This window comes from Diospyros lotus, chromosome 1 (assembly GCF_014633365.1).
Source record: "Diospyros lotus cultivar Yz01 chromosome 1, ASM1463336v1, whole genome shotgun sequence".
Classification (NCBI taxonomy): domain Eukaryota; kingdom Viridiplantae; phylum Streptophyta; class Magnoliopsida; order Ericales; family Ebenaceae; genus Diospyros; species Diospyros lotus.
In genome coordinates this window covers 39486304-39508745 of record NC_068338.1, presented here as the reverse complement: position 1 = coordinate 39508745, position 22442 = coordinate 39486304, and the positions used below count along the sequence as shown (strand labels likewise).

The following is a 22442-nucleotide window of genomic DNA, read 5'->3' as shown; positions in this document are numbered from 1 at the left end:
TTAAAGTTGTTTTAATTATTAAAATTGTTATTATTTTTAGATGTAATTATAAAATTTTAAAGTATTTTTCATTTAGTGATGGAAGCAAACTTTTACTTATATTTTCAGTATATTGTGGTGTTTGTTAATATATTTTTTTAAAATTAAATAAATTTTTTTATTTTTTCTAAACGTTTAATTTTTTATATTTTATATTAATATATTATATATTTTTATTAATATAGAAAGGAAATTATTTTCAGCTCCAAATTTATTTTTTATAATCAAGTTATAAATTGTTTTAAACATTCTTTAATAAAGTGTACAAAAATAAAAAATTATTAAGGACAATTAAAATATTTTATAGTCCAAACAAAAAAACTATGATTTAAACCGAAAATATTTAACTTGTTAATATAATATAATAAATGAGTATAATTTTAAGTGTCAAAATTAAAGAAAAAGCATTTGATTCCGAACAGAGAATTTTTTTCTACTGCGTTGCCTTTTCGCAAAGTTCCAAACGCGGCTCTGAAGTCTGAACAGCTCTCCGTCTCTCTCTTCAACGACTCGGAAGAAGCAGAAGAAGAATAAAGAACAATCGGTGTTTGGATTTCTCTCTCGTCTCTGGCGGCCTTGGCGATCAAGAGGTACGATTCGATCGCATATGTTTATCCACGGCAAGTCCATTTGTGCGATGACTGTGCACCATCTAACTAAACCTTCGATTACTTAGAGGCGAATGTAAATCGGGAGGATTTCGTATAACACACGGTGCTTGTGTGCGTGTGTGTTTTATTTATTTATTTTTTAATTCTGGCTTTGATTCCTGTTTTTTCGGCTCTAATTTTGGATATTTGTGACCCGTTCGGTGTCTGATTCTTCTTATTTTTAGGGTTTTGGTATTTAGACCCACTCTCAAGTCTTCCTGCAAACTAGCAGATGAATTCGAGTCAAGTTTGCGTGTTTTTTCTCCAGTATATATCGGTCGTTGTTAATGTTTTATCCTTTCTGGGTTGTTTTAAACGCTTGTGTGCTGTTTTTCGTGTTTGTGAGGATACACACCAAAAGAAGGTATGAGGCGTAATTGCTTGCTGGTAGGAGATAGAAATGTTGTATGAAATTCATCGAATGGCTTTTGTTGATTAGTAGTCTGTTATTTTGACCGTCTTCTTGTTCTTCACTTGGAAAATTTTGTAACAACCTTTTTGTTATATATGCCTAAACTATTTGAGTTCCGGAGAGGTCTGAAGTTTTGAAATCCATCAGATTTAGGAGAGGGATTTCTTTTTGTAGCCCAGTGAAATCTCCTTTCCACAATAAACATTATTTTCTAGGTAATTTTTTCTTTTTTTTTCTTGGTTTAATAATTTGATAAGATTCTGTCACTGGCATTCTTCTGAATTTTGATTCGCTCAGTGATTTGAGCTATGGTTTTGTGTAGTAACAAACTTCCATAACAAAGTTTTCCATGGTGCACTGTAACTGTCAGTTAAGCTAACTTTTAGACAGTGATAGTTCTTTAGTGCTGGGGTTTGATGTTTCAGATAGAGCAAAATTTTATGTTCATAAATTTTTATTTAGTTAGTTATGATCTTTGCATGGTTCTCTACCTATATAATCATCATTGCGAGATCCTTTTTCAATCTCGTTAAATATCATTATAGTTCTCTTTATCTATACAACTGTTCCATGATCAAAATCATTGATGGTTCATGGTTGTCTTCCTTATCTTTGATTTCCACAGTAACAACTCGGTTTTGGAATTTATCTTGGCATAACTTGGTGTAGCTATCAGTCAAAGTTGACAGTTCTGGTGTCTGCTGTTCCATTCGGTGTATATGAGCAAACATGGGGTCCGCTTGTTGTGTAGCTGCTAGAGACAGAACAATAACAAATAGAACAAGTGATGAAATTTTCCAAGGAAATGTAAGGTATTCACCATCATGGAGTTTTCGGTGGGATAACCGAAGGCGAGTAGCAGGGGAAGAGACTCCTGAGAATTGGACTTCCGATGGAGGTGTCCAGAATGACAGAATGGAGATAAAATCTCAATCACTGGTAGGAACTGCTTATGCATCAGAAGAAGGAAGTCCATTAGATAGCTCTAGGACATTGACATGGCAGAAGTCCCAAACTTCTGAAATAAATGGAGAAATTTCGAGGCTTCCTTTATCAGGTAAATCTCTATGTGGAAGTTCATTTGTTTTTCTTTTTTCTTTATTTTCTTCTAGTTTGTTCATAATTTTGAAAATCATTTGTTAAGAATGATGTCAGAAGTGTATTCTTGTGTTTTTATTTTGCAATTGATGTGTGCCAAACATGCCAAATCCTTTGCTATCCTTAGCGCTATCCAAGCATAGTCACTAGGTGTGGAGGTGCAGTTTCCATTGTCTAAATATTTCTTTTTGATCTATGATAATTGTGGTATGTTGTGATGAAGCCTTACACCTTACTAGTCTATTGGAGACTGGAGAATTGTCAACTCTTTTGAGCTAAATTATAAGGATTGTGATGGCTGAAGAAACTAAGTTCGAGTTGTGGAAAGGAGACAAATTAGACTACTTAAACAGCAGAAAGATTGAAGTTTTGTAGGTTTTCTTAAATTTTCTCCAAGGATGTCACACACCTTTTTTGTAGGGACTGTCAAATTTCAGTACTTGTATCAAACTGTACTGTTTTCTAATCTGGGTGCATTTTGATTGATGCTGCAAGCAACAACACCAGTAAATTTGGGATACTCCATGTCTCCAGTCTAATGCATACCTATAATAATGTGCATCTGTGGTTGATACATTTGATGAGCACCCAAAATAAAGTTTCTGACTTCCTAAACATGGTTTTATACTTTCCATATAATCAAAAGTTCAACCTGGTTCCTTTTCCTTGCTTTGTTTGTGCTTTCTTTGTGTACGTGTGCACAATTGAAGAGGTGGGTGGGGTAGTCATTGGAGTTGGATTTTGTCACATAGAATATTTGTAATTACTCGGGAGAAGTTTGATGGCACTGCTAAGAAATACCTCATTTCAAGCTTGGAAGTTCAAGGAAAGTTAACATGGTGGAAATATTTTTTTTTGTCATTTTCCTAGAAGATGTGTTCCTAATTCTGCGAATTGTACTGATTTTCTGTTAGTAAAGCTGGCTTTTGGCTTAATAATAATAATTATTATTATTATTTTGAGCTAACCAAAATGGAAAAAATGATTGATGTAGAATGGTCTCATCATGTGATACACTATTGGTTTTTATAGTTTATTCTAATATTGTTGCTTTCCCCACTAAAACAAGTTCCAAAACCAGCTTCACATATGTTGTTAATCTAAGGCATCAATGTTGACATTATGCTGAAAGAAGAGTTTAGAAGTAATTTCTATGTGTTTGTGTGTGCATGGGTTTATTTATTATGTTGGATGAAAAAAATGTGGAGCTTCATTTCTTCCATGAAAGTTTATTTCTGTTTTTGAGCCAGGTGTGACAACCCTGATGATGCATCCTCACGAGAGTTTGCACTATTCAAGCTGATCTTGTCAAACTATTATGATTTCTCATCTTTTGGATTTTTATGGCACATTTAGGTTATATAGGATGGTTGTTGCTGCCTAGCCTGCCCTCCCAAGGGTCACTAACTTTTTCCTAAATGTAAAGTGTAAACTGCATTATAGTAGTAGATTATTGGCTTTTGGCTTGCAATAAGCTTTGGACTTTCTCTCATGGACAGTTGCATTTTGATAATAATGTTCTGATGTTTGTGCTTTTATGCTCCTAAAGAATCAAAAGTTGCATGATGGCTCCATCACCATTTACGTCATCTGTTGTTTATTGTTGATCTTTTATGCATTCCATTTATAATTGTGTATACTTTTTCTCTTTGTATGTACTGCAATGCAAAATTTATTTCTCTTAGTCAGTCTGGTGCATTCTTGAATTTAAAATAATAAACATTAGTCTTCACTGTAGTTGTTTCTGCCTTCGAAAAACATCTCATCTCTCAAGTAAGGGTGCATGCTATTCCTCCTTGGTTTTCCTTTTCAAGAGGCAGAAGAAAGAGAATTATAAGAACTCTTCCTATTTCTTGTGGATCACTATGAATATTACACCCTCATTAACAGCATTCTGGCTGTTCTACGTGTACACGCGGAGATGTAAAACTGAATGCATGGAATCTTACATGTTCTGGCCAACATTTTGATAAATTTGCTCTTGCATAGGACCTCAATATGGTTCTTTTTGTAGTTTCCTTTCAGTGATCTTTTACTTTTTGCACACTCAACTTAATATTTTGCTTTTAATGTAATATACATCGGCAGCTGTGGTGTTTTATCTTTTATTTTGTTGATGGCCTGTTACGATCTTTGCTTTTTACATCCCTAATTTGATAGTTTTCCTTTCAGTATCCTATTCCAGTTGTTTTCTTATCAGTGGCATGTTTTCAGGTGTGTGATGTATTTGATCATCTTTTGCTTGTGTTTTGCAGATCAATCCAACTCTAGAGACTCTCTTACAGAGGTCTGCACTTACAGCTAGTATTACTTCTTAGTAGTTACGCTGGTTTGCACTCCATAATTTTTTAAACACAAGTCTCCTGTTCTCTATAGTTTCACATTGTCTCTTTTTTCTTTTCCGTTTATATTTAGTTGAAGGAGCCAACAGAAACACCTACAGTGTCAAATCTGTCTGCTGCAAAACTGTCGCCTTTCGAGCATTCAATTTCATCACTGTCTACCTCCCCTTTGTCATCTCAAGGCCAAGTTCTTCCTGCAAGCTCAACTCCAACAAGGCGGCCGCATCATTCCCCAGGACACCAGCTATCACACCAAGTATCTGGTAGGCGGATTCCACGGCATAAGTCACGGAACTTCTCAATTTCTGAAGATACATCTTTTATGGCCCTGGGCTGGAGCAATGAATCAACTAGGGACTCTAATGGTGGCTCGTCTGATTGTTGGTCAATACCTGCCTTCCCCGAGTTCATGCCATCTTTTCATAGGGAAAGGTGGTCAATGGATAGTGAGCAACTGAGCTTCATTGATGAGAAGATAGCCAGATCTAGTAGCCAGTTTTCAGCATCTCCCTCTATCGATATCAAGACCTGTGGGGTTTGCTCAAGGCTGTTGACTGAGAAATCTTCGTGGGGTAGCCAGAAAATAATAGCTACTAATGAGCTGGCTGTTGTTGCTGTTCTAATTTGTGGACATGTTTACCATGCTGAGTGCTTAGAGAATATGACACCTGAATTCAACAAGTATGATCCTGCTTGTCCAGTTTGTACTTTTGGAGAGAAGCAGACACAGAAGTTGTCTGAACGAGCTTTAAGAGCCGAAATGGACTTGAAGGCCAGAAACAAAAGATCAAGAAACCGAATTGTGTATAGCGATCTTGATGGTGGTTGTATTGTGTCAGATGGCCAGAAAAGTGATGGGTTTGAGGTGAAAGGTCTCAAGAATATCTCAAGCTCCAGCATGAAAAATTCCTTGGTGAAGCCCCTGTTAAGGCGGCACTTTTCCTTTGGGTCAAAAGGAGCTAAACTTTTGTCAGAGAATCACTCTAAGCGAAAGAAGGGATTCTTCTGGTCAAAGTCTGTGAAGTATTAAGCTGGCTTCTGGCGCTCAATAGGTGAGAATATGTCTCTTTCATATCCATTTAGTAGGACACATGCTCGATAAAAACTCACATCAGTAGTTTCATCAAAAAACATAGCAAATGTATGTGTACTTTACAAGTATCAAATGATATTCCACATAAAAGCACTTCTCAAAAATTTGATTATGTGGAAATCCAATTGACAAGAGTCCTAGAAAGAATTATGGGGCATTTGTTTTGGCTTTCTATTAACAAAGGGAGATGGAGTAAATGATTTTCTCTATATTCTATCTCAAATTAATACATGGATTCCCCCTTTGGTTTTATAGAGAAAGAGAACAACATAAAAGAAAAGGATAAAAAAGGAAAGAAGAATATGCCTAACATATACTCTATCAGTAAAATATTTTTACACTCCCTCTTAAGTTGGCTTGAAGATATCTTCCATGGCAAGCTTGCTTACTAATTTTTCAAATTGATTTTTGTGTAACCCCTTTGTAAGAATGTCGGCAACTTGATTAACTGTTGGAATGTGGGGCATACAAATTACCCCATTATCAAATTTCTCCTTAATAAAGTGCTTATCTACCTTTGCATACTTTGTCTTGTTATGGAGTATTGGATTATGGGTAATGGAAATTGCAGCTTTATTATCACAGTAAACCTTATCTGGTAAGGGAGCGGAGACCCTTAAGTCCTCTAGAAGTCTCTTTATCCACTTGACCTCACAAATCTCGTGGGCAACTGAACGAAATTCAATTTCAACACTACTTTTGGCCACCACATTTTGTTTCTTGCTCCTCCAAGTGACAAGATTACCTTTCACAAAGGTGCAATATCCTGATGTAGATTTTCGATCAATAACATTGTCTGCCTAGTCTGCGTCTGAAGAACAAACTTTTTCTAGGAGTTTCCTTTAGGTACCTTAGAATTCTGTACACAACTTCAAAATGATGTGAACCTAGTGAATGCATAAATTGACTTAGTACACTTACTGCAAATGCTATATCAGGTCGAGTGTGGGACAGATAGATGAGTTTGCCCACAAGCCTTTGATATTTCTCCCTTTCTATCACATCTTTGGCTTCGACAAGTTGTAGCTTCAAATTATGTTCGATGGGAGTTTCAACTATCTTACACCTGAGCATTCTTGTTTCTGTTAAAAGATTGTCTCGAGTATAGGATAAGAAGACCTAGAAAGATTAATGAAGGCAGTAAGTGAAAGCAGTGCTCTTGAGGACCTTTGAAGAATTAAATAAAAGTTGTAACTCAAAACTGTAATTATTAAAAGTTATGGGGTGAAACTATAAATATTTTATATATTCATTTTGATATCCACCCACTATTATAAATAGAGGACAAAGGGTAGCAAGAGAGGCAGAGTTCTCTGTTTTTTATTTGTAAGACTATTGATCAGTTGTAATCCTCTTGTGCACTGAGTGTTGTGGGAAGAAGAGATCAAGATTGTGAGAACAGTAATTCTTGGAGCGATTTGGTGGAAATCTCTTTTGATTATTTTCATTGTACTTGGGAGCGTTGTAACAGGAGGGAGTAAGGGACGGTTGTACTGCTGTAAACACTATTGGTTTCTAGTGGATTTGAAGGCCTTAGGCAACTGGATGTAGAGCCAACTTTGTTGGCTTGAACCAGTATAATTTTGGTGTGTTTGTTCTTTAATTTCTTTACTTTTCACTGTCGTTTTCGTTCTGTTTATCGCTGTAAGTCATCTGCATTCAATTGTCATTTACAGCGCTGCATATTCCATCATTCTAGGGTGTAAGGGAGAGTTAATTGGGCAAGAATTGATCCAATAGTGTCCATAAAATTCACAAATTGGTATCAGAGCCAGGTCTCTCATCAAGAACCATCAAGAACTTAGAATTTCATCACATACCCGCAGGAATGTCTTCTATAGCCTCTGCTGCATGGTATGATGTTGAGAAATTTGATGGCCAAAATGATTTTGGCCTATGAAAGATGAAGATGAGAGCTCTTTTGGGAAATCTTGGACTTAAATGGAAGATCCCTTAGGTTAAAGGGGTGAAGTGCTGGTGAACACCTATTTGAGAATTAAGGAAGGTGCTGGAAATGGGGAAAAGTCTAGGAAAAAGGCTAGAAAAGAACCATTGGTTAAAGCAGCACATGAAGGCTTAATTTGGATCAAATAGGTATCACGAACAGCTACTTATCCATAAGGGAACTAAGGGAAAAGTGATCTTATAGTGTAGCCAAGGGATAATAGGCTAGAGGGAAAGGTAAGCAAGGATTGGTTGCTTAGAAGGTCTCTCTAGGTGTGATTATAAATCCCCTAGGTAAGATATAAGATTGTGATAGTCCAAGGGGTAAATTAAGTGCATGGGGTAGCTGTGTCAATTTCAATGGTATGCCTAGGAAAAGTAAGGCAACTTCATTGATAGTTATCCAATGGGAATCTCAAGGTGTAGCTGAGGTGGTAGTTTAGTGTTTGAGATTGTTGGAAGGAGGAGAAGCTGGAAAGATAAGGCATAGAGGTTGGAATAGGAATAGGACAGCTCATGGCAGCCTAGTAGTACCCAAATCTTAAGCATACCTTTATTAAGCAATAAATAGAGGAGAGTTAAGAAAAGAGGTCGAGCAATCCTTTTAAGTTTGAAACAAACATTAGAAGAAGAACAATGGTAAAGCCTAAAGACCGGTTTTGGGAGCTAGGAGGAAGTCTAGCAATGTTAAGTTCAATTCTGGGAGAGGTTCACTGGAGTTGAAATGCTGTGTGAAAGGTTGGAACCTTTGGGATTAAGGAATAACATCATGTATGGATTTAGTTTATGGTGGAGTGTGCCTAGCTGGAAATTATGCATTTAGGGTGTATGTGTTGCATTTTGTATGTAGCAGGAACCCTAAAATATAGTCTAAGTAGGAGGAGTTGAAACAGCCAATGGGCAGTCCATTTGGCTTAGTCTTTAGTCCCACCATGGAGTATATCAATCATATTGATGTTAGGAAAATTTATTCATTAGGAAATCCCTTGAGGAGGATAATATCTAATGAGAGTTGCGGGTTTAGTTATTGTAGCTGAAATTTATCCAAAGGTGGTCCATTGTTGAAATTTACAGCATTGATTTGATATCCTTACTGTTTGTTGTGTGTTTTTGAGTGATCAGGTGCAGCATGAAGAACCTATGAGATCAGGTCAAGTTCATCTATTGGAAGGTTAAGGCTTGGATGGATGAGGATGGATGAAGATTGGACTATACTCAAGACAATGGTGGAGAATTGTTAAAAGGTTGTCTCGAGTATAAGATAAGAAGATCTAGAAAGATTAGTGAAGGCATTAAGTGAAAGTAGTGCTCTTGAGAACCTTTGAAGAATTAAATAGAAGTTGTAACCCAAAACTGTAATTAGTAAAAGTTATGGGGTGAAACTGTAAATATTTCATATCTTCATTGGGATATCCACCCACTATTATAAATAGAGGGCAAGGGGTAGCAAGAGAGGTAGAGTTCTCAATTTTCTGTTTGTAAGACTACTGATAAGTTGTAATCCTCTTGTGCGCTGAGTATTGTGGGAAAAAGAGATCAAGATTGTGAGAACAGTGATTCTTGGAGCAATTTGGTGGAAATCTCTTTTGGTTCAAACTCATGTGCTACTTTCCTCTTGAGTTCTTCAATCTCTCCCCTGTCATCACCAGTCATTCTTAGATCATCCACATGCCTTCTTACTGTCACCAGAGTGCTTGAAGAACATTGTGTGGTCCACTTGGCTTTGATTATAACCATAGCTTTTTATCGCCTTTCCAAACCTTTCAAACCAAGTTCTTGGAGACTATTTCAGACCATACAAGGACTTTTTTAGACTGCATACCTTATTGGTACTGAGGCTCTTCTCAAATCTAGGTGGGAGGTCCATATACACTTCTTCCTCCAAATTGCCATTTAGGAAGACATTCTTTACATCGAGTTGGTGTAGAGGTCAATCTTAGGCCACCGCAAGAGAGAGGAGGACTCGAATAGAGTTTATCTTTGCTACTGGAGCAAAGGTCTCTTGATAGTCGATGCCATATGTTTGGGTGAATCCCTTGGCAACAAGTCTTACCTTCTACCTCTCCATCCGCCTTATATTTTACAGTGAAGACCCATTTACAACCTACAGTTGTTTTGCCTCTTAATAACTCCACAATCTCCCAATTCTCGTTCTTTTTAAGAGCATTCATCTCCTCCTTCATTGCTAGCTTTCAATCTAGATCACTTAAACCATCCTGAATTGTTCTTGGTACATGCAAGTTAGAAATATTTGAAAGAAATGCCTTGTGGCTATTGGATAGTTTTTGATAGGATAGGTATTTGCAATAGGATGTTTAGTACAAGATCTTACTCCTTTTCTAATGGCAATGGGGGCATCAAGATCAGACAAATCAAATGAGGAAGAATTTAAAAGAGTAAGTTTAGAATTATCCTGAGTAGAAGCAAGACTATCATTCGAAGATGACAACTGTTTAGTTACTGGAGAAATATTCGGATCAATAGCATTTCTCTAAGGTTTTTTTTTTGATATAAAATTGAAGCTCAGGTTTTGGATTGCTTTGATCCGTTTGTAATAATTCTCCCCCTAGTTTCGACTCCATTATGATTGGCACCTGTGAACTAGACGTATCATGTTCTTTATTATTTTGAGCACCAATTTCTTTGGATTGTTTATCAGAGTGGAGTGGAGTGTCTATCATATCAAATATATTTGGAAGAGGTTCATAAATTTTCAAAAAATTATCTTTTTCTATATTATTATAAATTTTTAAAAACTTATCTTCTTCTACATTATTTTTATTCTCCCCTTGAAGATGATTTTTTGGTAAAATAGGATTGATTCTCCATGAAAAACACATTCATGCATGTGAGTTTTCTTTGTTAAAGGATTGAAGCACTTGTACCCTTTTTTCTAGGAGCATAACCAACAAAAACACATTTTTCAGTCGTTGGATCCAATTTAGATCAAAAGATTTGTGGAATGTAAACAAACCAAGTGCATCAAAATTTTTTTAAAGGTAGCTCAAAGTATAACCAACACATAGGAAAAGTCTTTTTTAGGAAATTTAAAGATGTCTCAAAGTTTAAGACCCGAGTAGGCATTCTATTGATTAGATAACAAGTAGTTAAAACAGCATATCCCCATAGGTATTTTTGGTATATTCATAGAAAACATAATAGCCCTAGTTACCTCAAGTAAATGTCTATTTTTTCGTTCAGCTATGCCATTCTACTAAGTAGTTTCACAACATGTTGATTGATGGAAAATACCTTTCTCTTTCAAAAAAATCCTCTAAACATTCATTGAAGTACTTTGTTCCATTATCAGACCGAAGAATACAAATTTTTGTTTGAAATTGGACTTCGATCATGTAAAAGAAATATTTGAAAACTCTTAGTCACTTAGGATTTCTTGGTAAGCAAGTAAACCCAACGTAGTCTAGTATGATCTGTCACGGTACTATTACATAAATAAGGAAAGGATATAGGATATTATAGTAATATGAATTAGGTTGGCAGTTACAACACATGGGCCTAACTCAAATGTAACCCAAATATTGGGGCCAAGGTCTGGGACCTATATAACTAACCTTTGCGGCCAGAGGAGACATCTTTGGGAAATACAATCGATTCAAATTCCCTCTCAACTTCTCAATCTCTCTCTTCCTTTCTTTATTTCTCTCCCTCTATTCTTCTTTCCTTCCTTTTAAATTCACCAGTTCCCGTGCAATCCTTACTGAATTGCGAGAGAACTATCCCTTGTCGGAATCGCATTCTGACAATTTGGTATCAGAGCTTCATCTTGGGCGATTGGAGTCGAAGATGGCAGACGAAACTCGAATGAAGCAGATGGAATCACAGCTCCATCAGGTATCGACAACGATGGGGGAGATACAGAATCGGATGGAGGCATTAGAGAATTCTGTGGATCGGAGAATTGAAGGAGCGGTACAGGTGTGGCGAGAAGAAAACAGGTGGCAAGCGGCGAGGTTGGAGGAGCAGATGAGAGAGCAGGGTCAGGCCCTTAAAGATCAGATGCAACAATTTGTTTTGATGCTCACTCGCCAAACTCAAGTAAGAATTTCACCGGAGTTTCCTCCGAGGGATAGATCGAAGCCAATTTTACATGGCCACGGGGGCAATTTCCGATCGGAAGGATTGACAGAATTGGAGATTGAACCATCGATCATGGAGGAGAATGTGGGAGTTAGGAGGCAAGGCTATGGAACTGGATCACACCAGATCGGCTTCCCTATGCCTAAGATGGAGATATCTCTCTTTGATGGCCAGAACCCAAGGTGGTGGGCGAGACATTATGCCAGGGTGTTTAGCCTACACAATGTGGCTGAAGCACAGAGGGTGACACTAGCGGTTGCATATCTCAATGACGAAGGAGATGCATGGTATCAAGGCTAGAGTAGGGTGAAGGAAGAGTGCTCTTGGGAAGAATTCGTGGAAGGACTTTGTGAACGATTTGGAGAGAAAGGAATGTTGGATGTGGTGGAAGAGTTCAACAAATTGAAACAAGGAGGATCGGTGCAAGCCTATCAACAGAGGTTTGAAAAGTTGAAGGCCCTTATGTTACTATCGAATCCTACATTGACGGAGGGCTACTTTGTGTCGAGTTTCATTAGCGGCTTGAACGAAGAAGTCCATCCCACAGTCAAGATGTTCCAACCCAATATTGTCCAACAAGTAGTTGAATGCGCTAAACTGTAAGAGTTAACAGTGGAGGCCCTAGTCAAGAAGTAGAAGAGTGTAACTAGAGGATGGCAGGCGACGCCGTAGTCTGGCAGTAGGGGATTAGCGACCCTACCAACGCCTTCCCAACTGTCTCAAGGACAATTGGGCAAGTAGAGACAATTAGTAGGCCTTTGTTTCAGGTGTGGAGATAAATACACATCTGGCCATCAATGTAGAAGACAGTTGATGCTATTGGAAGGGGCAGAAGAAGTGGGGGAAGTGGTAGAAGAGGACGGTAACATTGTGGAAGAAGATGGTGATGAGGAGAAGGTAGAAATCTCCCTACATGCACTAAGGGGAGTTGTGACCAATAAAATTATCAAAGTGGAGGGAAAAGCAAGAGATAGCCGCTTGATGATTCTAATTGATAGTGGGAGCATTCACAACTTCCTGGGTGAGGGGATAGCAAGAACACTGAAGTGCAGCCTCACGGGGACTCAACCCCTGTCTATAACCGTAGCTAACGGTCAAAAGGTCTTGTGCAAATCTTCTTGTGTGGGGTTCTATTAGCAGATGCAGGAGGAAGACTTTGAGGCTGACCTACGCTTACTAAAGTTGGGGGGATGTGATATGGTCTTAGGAGTGGATTGGATGAGGGAAGTAAGCTCCATTTGTTTTGACTTTAACAAGATGGAGGTCACATTCGAGAAAGGGGGAAGGAGGATGACCCTGACAGGCAGTATGGAGACAGGAGCGTGTAAGATGATTTTTGGTAAAAGAGTACAAAAGTTATTCAAGAGTAAGTGGACACAAGTAGCCCAACTATTCTTAGTACAGGCCATGGACAAGAGGGAGGACACGGATAATGAAGAGCATTTCTAGCTGAACTCAGTGGAGGCTACGCAAGCTCCTTAGGAGGTAACTCAATTAGATTTTCTCAATTTACTCTTAGATGAATTTGAGGATTTGTTTGAGGAACTTAAGTCTCTGCCAGCCCCAAGACCAATAGACCATACTATTAATCTTAAACCCAATGCTAAGGCCATTAACATCCATTCATATAGATATCCCCCAAAATCAAAGACATGCTAAATACTTCTATTATACAACCAAGTACCAGCCCCTATGCCTTTCTCTTGCTATTGGTAAAGAAGAAAGACGAAAGTTGGCAATTTTGTATTAATTACCGCCAACTCAATTCACAAACCATAAAGAACAAATTTCCTATACCCATTATTGAAGACCTATTAGATGAATTGCATGGAGCCAAAATTTTCTCTAAACTTAATCTTAGGTCGGGATATCATCAAATCAGAATGCATCCCAAAGATATCCACAAAACGGCCTTTAGAACTCACCAATGACATTATGAATTTTTGGTCATGCCATTTGGCTTAACTAATGCTCTGGCCACGTTCCAATCCCTTATGAACCAAATATTCGAACCCTACCTTCGCTAATTTATCTTGGTATTCTTTGATGACATTTTGGTATACAACCCTTCCTTTGCCAAACACCTAAAGCACTTAAGGACTACTCTACAAATCCTCCGATTCAATAAGTTGTATATTAAGAAGTTGAAGTGTGCATTTGCACAATCCCAAGTGGAGTATCTCGACCATATCATTTCAAGAGAAGGGGTTAGCATAGACCCCCAAAAGGTGGCAGTAATGACAGCATGGCCCAGACCTACCAATGTGAAAGCCCTACAGGGATTCTTGGACCTCATAGGGTACTATCGCTGATTTGTCAAGGATTATGGCACTTTTAAGTAGACTGTTGACAAAGTTACTAAAAAAAAAGGGATTTCATTGGAATGAGAAGGCTGAGGAAGCTTTCAGGAGATTGAAAACTGCCATGAGTACGATGCCTACACTCAGTTTACCCGATTTCAATCAGCCTTTCATACTGGAGACTGATGTTAGTGATGGAGGAGTGGGAGCAGTATTGGTGCAAGGAGGGAGACCGTTGGCTTTTATCAGCCAAGCATTAGCCCCTAAACACTTGGGCCTAAGTGTATATGATAAAGAGCTCCTGGTTGTTCTAATCGCAGTAGAGAAATGGTGTCACTACCTTGAAGGAGGCAGGTTTATTATAAAAATAGACCATGAGAGATTTAAGTTTTTACTATAACAAAAATTGCATACTCACTTTCAGTGGAAGGGCATGTCGAAATTAATGGGCCTTGACTATAGTATTCAGTATAGGAAGGGCCAGGAGAACAAAGCAGCCGATGCTCTGTCTCGTTGTGTGGAAGGAGCATCTGCTGCCATCATTGCAATCACCCTAGATTGGCTCCGGGAAGTGACATCCAGTTACACCAAGGGAGAGTGGATCAAAGAGTTGTTGGAACAAATGATTTTGGCACCAGATAACAAGCTAGGTTTTGTGTTAAAGAATGGCTACTGAGCATAGTTATCAAAGGCGCGCCTAGGCGCGCGCCTAGGCGCGAGGCGCCTTAAGGCGCCAGTTTGGCGCCTCGCCTTGGCCAAGGCGAGGTGGTTTTGGCGAGGCCCTCGCCTTGCGCGCCTAGGCGCTGGGGCGTGAGGCGCGCCTAGGCGTGCCTCATGAAACTGAGGTTTTCTACTTAAATCTTGCAGCCCAATCGCGCTTGCCTCTCCTCCCGACTGCATCCAGTCGCGCTTGCCTCTCCTCTCCAGCTCGCTGCTCGCTCCTCACTCCTCCCGACTATAGCATCTACCGTGCTTGCCTCTCCTCCCAACTCGCTGCTCGCTGGCCCTCGCTGCTCGCTCGCCCTCGCCCGATCTTCCATTCTTCCTCTCTAGCCCTAGCCACGCGGCCGCGCCTGCCTCCTCTCTTCCTCTTCTCTCCAGCTCGCCCTCGCCCGATCTTCTTCTTCCTCTCCTCTCCAGCTGCGACCCCCTCCTCTCTTTCTCTCCAGCCCCAGCCCGATCCTTCTCTTCCTCTCTGCCGCGCCTGCCTCCTCTCTTCCTCTCCTCTCCAGCTCGCTGCTTGCTCAATCTTCCTCTCCAGTCTCCAGCCGCACCCTTTCTTCTATTCTCCTCTACTGAGTCTGCCCACGCCACGGTCTTCTCCTCTCTTCCTCGCCTCTTCTCATCTGCTCTTGAGCTCTTCAAGTTGAAGCTGCTAAGGGCCTAAAGCTGCCGCCGCCGCTGCCCACATCTTCTCCTATATTCATAATTTCATATTGTAAGTTCTTTAGTTGTATTTTATTTGTTTATTTCTTGCATTTTTGCTTAATTTATTTTGCTGGCAGCTGGTTGCTGAAATTTGCTTTTAAGTCTTTATAATTTATTTCTATAATTAGGAGAATTTTGATGAAATTGGAACTGTGTTGCAACAGCCCAATAAATGTCGTCAACCACTTTCAAAACGGACCCGGCATGGAATTATTTTGAAGCTGATCCTAATGATAGAAATACCACCACATGTAAATTTTGTCGTAAAGTAACAAAAGGTGGTATATTTCGGGCGAAACAACATCTTGTGGGCGGTTTTAAGAATACTAAAGCTTGTCCAAAATGTCTTCCATCAGTAAAAGAAGAGATTGGAGAGTACATGCAAAAGAAGAAAAATAACAGGGATGAGCTAAATATAGCATCGTTGATGATCTCCTTGATGTTGATTGATTAAAAAACTTTTTTATATTGATTGTGGACTTGTAATGTTTATGTGTTTGTTTAGAACTTTGCATTATAATTGGTACTTGGTAAAGTTTAAGACTTTAAGTTTGAACTTTGATGATGTTTCTAGTTTAGAATTTGTATGATGAATGAATTAACTTTGATGTTGTTAGTTTATAGAATTTGAAGATAATGAATCATGAATGATATGAATGTGTTATTATTGATAATTTGATAGTTGTTTATGATTTTACAAGATTTTGAGTTTTTTTCCTAAAAGGTGCGCCTCGCTTCGCAAAGGCGCGCCTCGCCTCGTGCGCCTCGCGCCTCAGGCTCCAGGACTTTTTGCGCCTCGCTGCGCCTCGCACCTTTCAGAACTATGCTACTGAGGTACAAGGATAGAATAATGATTGGTGAGGATCAAGCTCTACGACAAAAGATCCTAGAAGCATTACATGATTCCCTTGTGGGGTGTTATTCGGGAATACAGAACACCTACAACAAGGTTAAACAACTATTCTTCTGGCCAGGATTGCTGTGGCACTTGCAATAGGTGCAAACATGAGAACATACAGCCTCCCGGGTTGCTGCAACCACTTCCCATTCACGATCAAGCATGGACCCACATCAGCATAGACTTCGTAGAAGGCCTCCCCAAGTCAGAAGGTAAGGACTGTGTGCTAGTGGTGGTGGATCGTATGTCCAAATATGCCCACTTCTTTGGCTTAGCACATCCCTTCACTACACAAGAGGTGACACGAGTTTTCTTGGATCAGGTGGGCAAATTGCATGGGCTACCTCAAGTGATTGTTTCGGACAGAGACAAAATCTTCACCAGCCTCCTCTGGAAAGAACTGATGAAGTCCCTAGGAACACAGCTGCACATGTCATCCTCGTACCACCCGGAGACGAATGGTCAAACTGAACGGACCAATCAATGCCTTGAAACATACCTACGATGTGTGAGTTTAATGCATTCTAGGGGGTGGCACAAATGGCTCTCCCTGTAATACCACTTCACACTCCTCCTTGAAGATGACATTGTTTGAAGCCCTATACGGCTATAAACCACCTATCTTACCACTGAGAGGAAGCCACAGTCAAGTAGCCACAGTGGACGATTGCTTAACTCAGAGGCAGCAAATGTCGCAGACCTTAAGGGAGGAACTAGCCATGCCCAAAATAAAATGAAACAATATGCGGAGTGAAAGAGAAGTGAACGGGTATTCACAGTGGGAGACGTGGTATATCTGAAACTGAGGCAAGCCTCATTGAAGACTTTGGCTCCTAAGGCAGTTACCAAGTTGAGTCCTAAATTTTACGGGACTTATGAAGTAGTAGGCAAGGTCGGACAGGTGGTGTACAAACTCCAACTGCCAAAAGGGTCTCACATACATCATGTGTTTCATGTGTCACTCCTCAAATCCTCCCCGAGCACCAATCCTGTTAGTTCTGCATTACCCACTGCAATACAACCGGCACACCAAGAAGTTGAACCAATAGCTATAGTCGATAGGAGAATCATCTATCGACAACAGGCACCTATCATAGAGGTGTTGGTCTGCTGGTCCAATTTACACTCGGAAAACAACACATGGAAATACCTCCCTGACCTTTTGAAATAGTTTCCCAAGGTAGCCGGTTTTCTATGACTTACTTGAGGACAACTAATGTCTCTAGCAGGGGGGAATTGTCACGAGACTATTATGTAAATAAGGGAAGGATATAGGATACTATAGTAATATGAATTAGGTTGGCAGTTACAACACATGGGCCTAATTCAAATGTAACCCAAATATTGGCGCCAAGGTCTGGGACCTATATAACCAACCTTCGCAGCCAAATGAGCCATCTTTGGGAAATACGATTGATTCAAATTCCCTCTCAACTTCTCAATCTCTTTCTTCCCTTCTCTGTTTCTCTCCCTCTATTCTTCTTTCCTTCCTTCCAAATTCACCAGTTCTCGCGCAATCCTTACTGAATTGCGAGAGAACTATCCCTTGTCGGAATTGCATTTTGACATGATCATCGATAAAAATTACAAACCATCTTTTGTCAGATAAAGTGGTTACCTTTGAGGGTTCTCAAACATCACTATGAATCAAATAAAATGGTTTTGAAGAACTGTAAGGTTTGGAAACAAATTTAATACGATGATCTTTAGACAAATGATAGCTTTCACATTGAAACTTAGAACAATCCATTCCTTTAAACAATTTAGGAAATAAGTGTCTTAAATAAGGAAAACTAGGATGGCCTAGCTTGAGGTGCCATTGTATTATTGGATCATAAACAGAGATTGAACTATTACCACTTAATCCGTGAGCTTTTTTATTACCAAAGAAATCTCCATTAAAGTAGTAAAATCCGTTTATCTCTCTAGCACTGCTAATTGTCTTCCTCGAGTTTTGGTCCTGAAATAGGTAATAAGAATAAAAAAAGGTAATGTTGCAGTTAAAATCTTTTGAGAGTTTACTGACAGACAAAAGATTACAAGTAAGTTTAGGAACATGAAGTATTGATTGAAGATCAATACTTTCAGAGATTTTAATGAAGCCTTTGCCAACAATAGAAGAAAAACTGTCGTTTGTTATCCTTATTTTTTCACTACTTGAACAAGGAGTATATGAATCAAAAAGATTGGACAAGCTGGTCATGTGATCAGATGCCCCTGAATCAATCAATGATCTATGGAGCAGATTTTAAGGAACTTGACAGGGCTAAAGGAATTCTACCTGAATGTGCCAAAGAAACATTAGGTGTACCTGGTAACGAATTGGACAATAACAATATCAAGAGTTGATTGAACTGTTCTTTGTTGAAGGAACCGGATGTGGAGGGAATGTCTGACATGGTGGCGATAGGGATCGATGATCTGCTGACTAGTGTGTGACTGCACATTGCAGATCCAGTCATCCTTTGCCTTTTAATCTGAATTGGCTGGGTTCGCTGATCTATCTGACGAATCTAGTGGTTGGATCTGGCGTAATGAGTCCACTTTAGTTGACCAAATCTGAAGTGGGTCGTAGCTGGGTGGGTTGGATTTGAACTAGATTTGGCAAAGATTTGGGTTTGCTAAAACTGTGGCTAGCAACAATGGAGAAATCCAATCAACGGCGGTGGCTAAACGATGGCTCAAACGGCCGGCAGACTGAGACGATGACAGTCAATGGGAAGGCCGACAGTCGCGGTCGCGGTTCGACCAACAAACAGAGGGCTTCAATGGCGAATAAGCCCTAGTGATCTAGGGTTTCGACTAGGGTTGGGTGGTAGCTGCTGGAGTTGGACGACAGCCAAACCTAAGCGATAACGGTGGTCGATCTGGACGGTGCCAGCTGATTGTGAGGTAGCAGTCCCTGGATTTGAGGAACGATGGCCGATAGAGAGGCAGTGGTGGCCAACAGATCTGGACAGCAGAGGCCGATGTAAGGCGGCGATGGCCGGATCTGGACGAAAAATGGTTGGATCTGGAGTGATGGTGACATGGTTGGAGCGGTGGCGACGACCGAGGTTGGATCTTGGTCGACGGTGATCGGTTCTTGGGGTATGGCAGAGGGATGAAAGGCGCCTAGGATTTTGTTGGGAACAATTGTGATTAATGGGCTGCTCAGGGTTTCATAGTCAACGGTTGTGATTTAATCCCTAAAACTTTGCTCTAATACCTTATTAACAAAGGGAGATGGAGAAAATGATTTTCTCTATATTTTATCTCAAATTGATACGTGGATTCCCCCTTTGGTTTTATAGCGGAAGAGAACAACATAAAAGAAAAGGATAAAAAAGGAAAGAAGAATATGCCCCCGAACATATACTCTATCAGTAAAATATTTCTACACTTTCAGGAACTGTTTTCTGTTATCAGAATGCGGGAAAACAAATACTAGGAAGGGAAACTTAACAAACTTTGCAAGAAATGTTTTTGGAAAGTTTTGTAACTATCGAATTTTAGGGAACAGTTTAAATTGTTTCTTAATTCTTGAAAGCTATAATGGAAACAGAAAATTGTATGAAGATCTTTGTCTTTGCTTTGAAAGAATACAAAAGTAGAATGAAAAATAAGACTTAAAGTGATACCAAACAAACCCAAATTTTGGGAGATCTGCATTGTATTGAGATTACTATAAATATAATTGAGAAATCCAACCACATGAAATTTCAAGTTGTTTGGACCTTAATCAACTTGCTATTTGTATTGATTGTGATTAGGGTCCAGATAAATTCACTGGTGATAGTTCTCATGATGATATTGTGTTGGATGTTCAACTAACTCAAGACTGTAATAATGGTTTAAGAACTTTTCTGTTTGGGTGATCCAAGTAGTTTAAGAATTTTTAAGCTTATATTTTTGTGGAATGACTACTTGTTTTAAATTGGGCTTTGTCCAAGCACATTCTCCTTGCACTTTCTTTATGATCTTAGATATTTATCATCTTTTTTTGTTAAATTAGTTGTTTCGGGATGGTGAATTTATGTAACTGACTCCACTTAGTGGGATTAAGGCTTGATATCTTCTTGTTGGGTGAACTTCACCTCGACTTTCTGACCTTGCTTGTAATGGAGCTCAGCCAGGTAGAGTTTCAAAAGCAGGCACATATGATCTGATTTTGATATTAGTGACTGTTACAACCAATGTCAATAGCGTCAGCTCAGAGATTCCTTTTGTTGTCCTTCTGAACTGGCTAAAGACTGTTGAAACATGATAGAAATTTTCTCAGACCCAAACAGTGTCAATCCCTGCAATTTTCTCTCCCCTACACAACAATTATTTGGACAACAGCAGCAAAGAAGTAAACCCAGTTACAATTTCAACACAAGCTGCGACTACTCTTCCAACTCAACCAAGTCTGATTCCATTCTTGTTGATGAGAGAGACTGTAGGCTGAAATTGGTGTTTTTTCTTCCAGCACAAGACTGATACGTGTATTCAAGCTAAATTTAAAACTTAGCCTACCTTTCAGTGGCTCTGGAAAAGCACAACAGTGGGGAGGTATGTTTCTGATATCCTTCTAGATGCCAATGTGAGAAAGGTGTCATATTCAAGCAAAATGTCTTCTGTACCAGTACCACTGCCCTTTAATAGAGTGCTGGGTGTAACTGACACAGGATATGTCTCTGTCATTTTTTTAAGCCCTTTGAAGCTAGGTGCCAATGCAAGAAATTCAGATCTCTAAGGAGAAATTCACTATTACAGAGATGCGTACTGAAAATCCTAGGATACCTAGGGAAAAAAAAATCTTGCATATAATATATACAATGTGTATATGGCAGTAAATTTGCACATAGCTTTTGCCTTTTGACAAATTTTAAGCCGGCTAGTACATATTCATATTTGCGCTTATTTTAGCGTCCATTCATATGCTGATTGTTTTTTCAGTAGAGTTTAGACTGGTTGATGAATAAGTGTGCTAATACTCATACGGCAACCTTCTAATTGTTCAATGATTAGTACTGATCGTGTTTTAACTTTTATGTTGGCATTTGCTTTATATTTTCTTCCACCCCTTGGTGCCTTGAAGGGTTATGGCAAACTGTTGCTGCGAACAACATTGTGATCATTCTTTTAGGTTGACTTTCTGCATGATATGGATACATTTTGCTCAACATCCTGTGAATTAGGCTAAGTAGTTTTATGCATGCAGGTTATAGGATCGATCCTCTGCTCGATGATGTTGACCATTTAGACAAAGGAAGCAGGTCAACCGCTCGGGTGGGTGTTGCCAACAACAACCTTCTGCACTTGTACTCTGTAATTTCCAGCAGGAATAGATTTGTTTCTGAAGTTACACTGTAAAGAAGGAAAATTACATAAAAATTAACTAATAAATAGGAAGATGGGGAGGGGGATAGTTTATGGAAAATACATATTAATTGGTTCTTTCGCATGGATTAGTCCATGAAATGAGCCCGAAGATATCTGTATGACTTAGAATTCTTGATTCTACAAACAAGGCGGCAGCTTTGCCCACTCTTTTTGAGTGCCTTTGTATTGTGGGCATCTGGACGCTACGCAATTACAGTCTTTAAGTAATATTACAACTATAATGGAGTTAGCAATTGATTTGAGCTTGCAGCATCTTTCTTCTCTGGGTGCTTTTGTTAGATTCGAACTTGACTGGATGCTTGCTCCAAAGTCGGGAAAATGATATGCTTGCAATATTTTTGTTATTGAAAATACTTTCTAATTCACACGACACTGGTTTTTTTTTTTTAACTATTTCATTGGACACATGTATAGGTACGTCGTTCTAAATAAAAAGTTCTTTTTGTTTAAGGTAACCTTCAAAAGTAATTGAGGAATATTAGTAAGAAAATTGAAGTCGAGAATTTTAGTGAAAAAAATTCAACCATAAGTAGTTGAGGTGTATGTATGAAGGGAGTCGATTGCTCACCTCATAGCTTAAGCACAGACGTTGCACAAAAGGGTGCCTACTGCGTGTCAGGTGTATGGGTATGGGAAGTAAATACAAAATTATTATCGGGGGCGGGGCGGGGTCCTCAACCTGCTTATATTTATACTAATAATTTTTTTATTATCTATAATTATAAATATAAATCAGAAATTAAAAAAATGAAAAAAAAAAATGCAAATAATTT

The 22442-nt window shown here is 39.1% G+C and overlaps 1 protein-coding gene across 4 annotated transcripts; it reads left to right on the top strand.

The window, feature by feature from the left end:
• Positions 1 to 470: 470 nt before the first annotated feature.
• On the top strand, positions 471 to 21911 carry LOC127800042 (uncharacterized). 4 transcript variants are annotated; one of them, XR_008022715.1, is made up of 6 exons: positions 471 to 629; positions 1727 to 2158; positions 4455 to 4486; positions 4615 to 5593; positions 20753 to 20835; positions 21488 to 21911. XR_008022715.1 is itself a non-coding variant. In XM_052334458.1 (5 exons), exons 2-4 carry the CDS (start codon positions 1831 to 1833, stop codon positions 5569 to 5571), a joined length of 1317 nt encoding a protein of 438 aa, XP_052190418.1. In that variant the 5' UTR covers positions 471 to 629; positions 1771 to 1830; the 3' UTR covers positions 5572 to 5593; positions 21488 to 21911. The 4 variants fall into 4 exon arrangements, 3 of the variants coding, with proteins under 3 accessions (XP_052190418.1, XP_052190398.1, XP_052190409.1); XM_052334458.1 differs by lacking the exon at positions 20753 to 20835 and having other exon boundaries at positions 1771 to 2158; XM_052334438.1 differs by lacking the exon at positions 20753 to 20835.
• Positions 21912 to 22442: the final 531 nt, after the last annotated feature.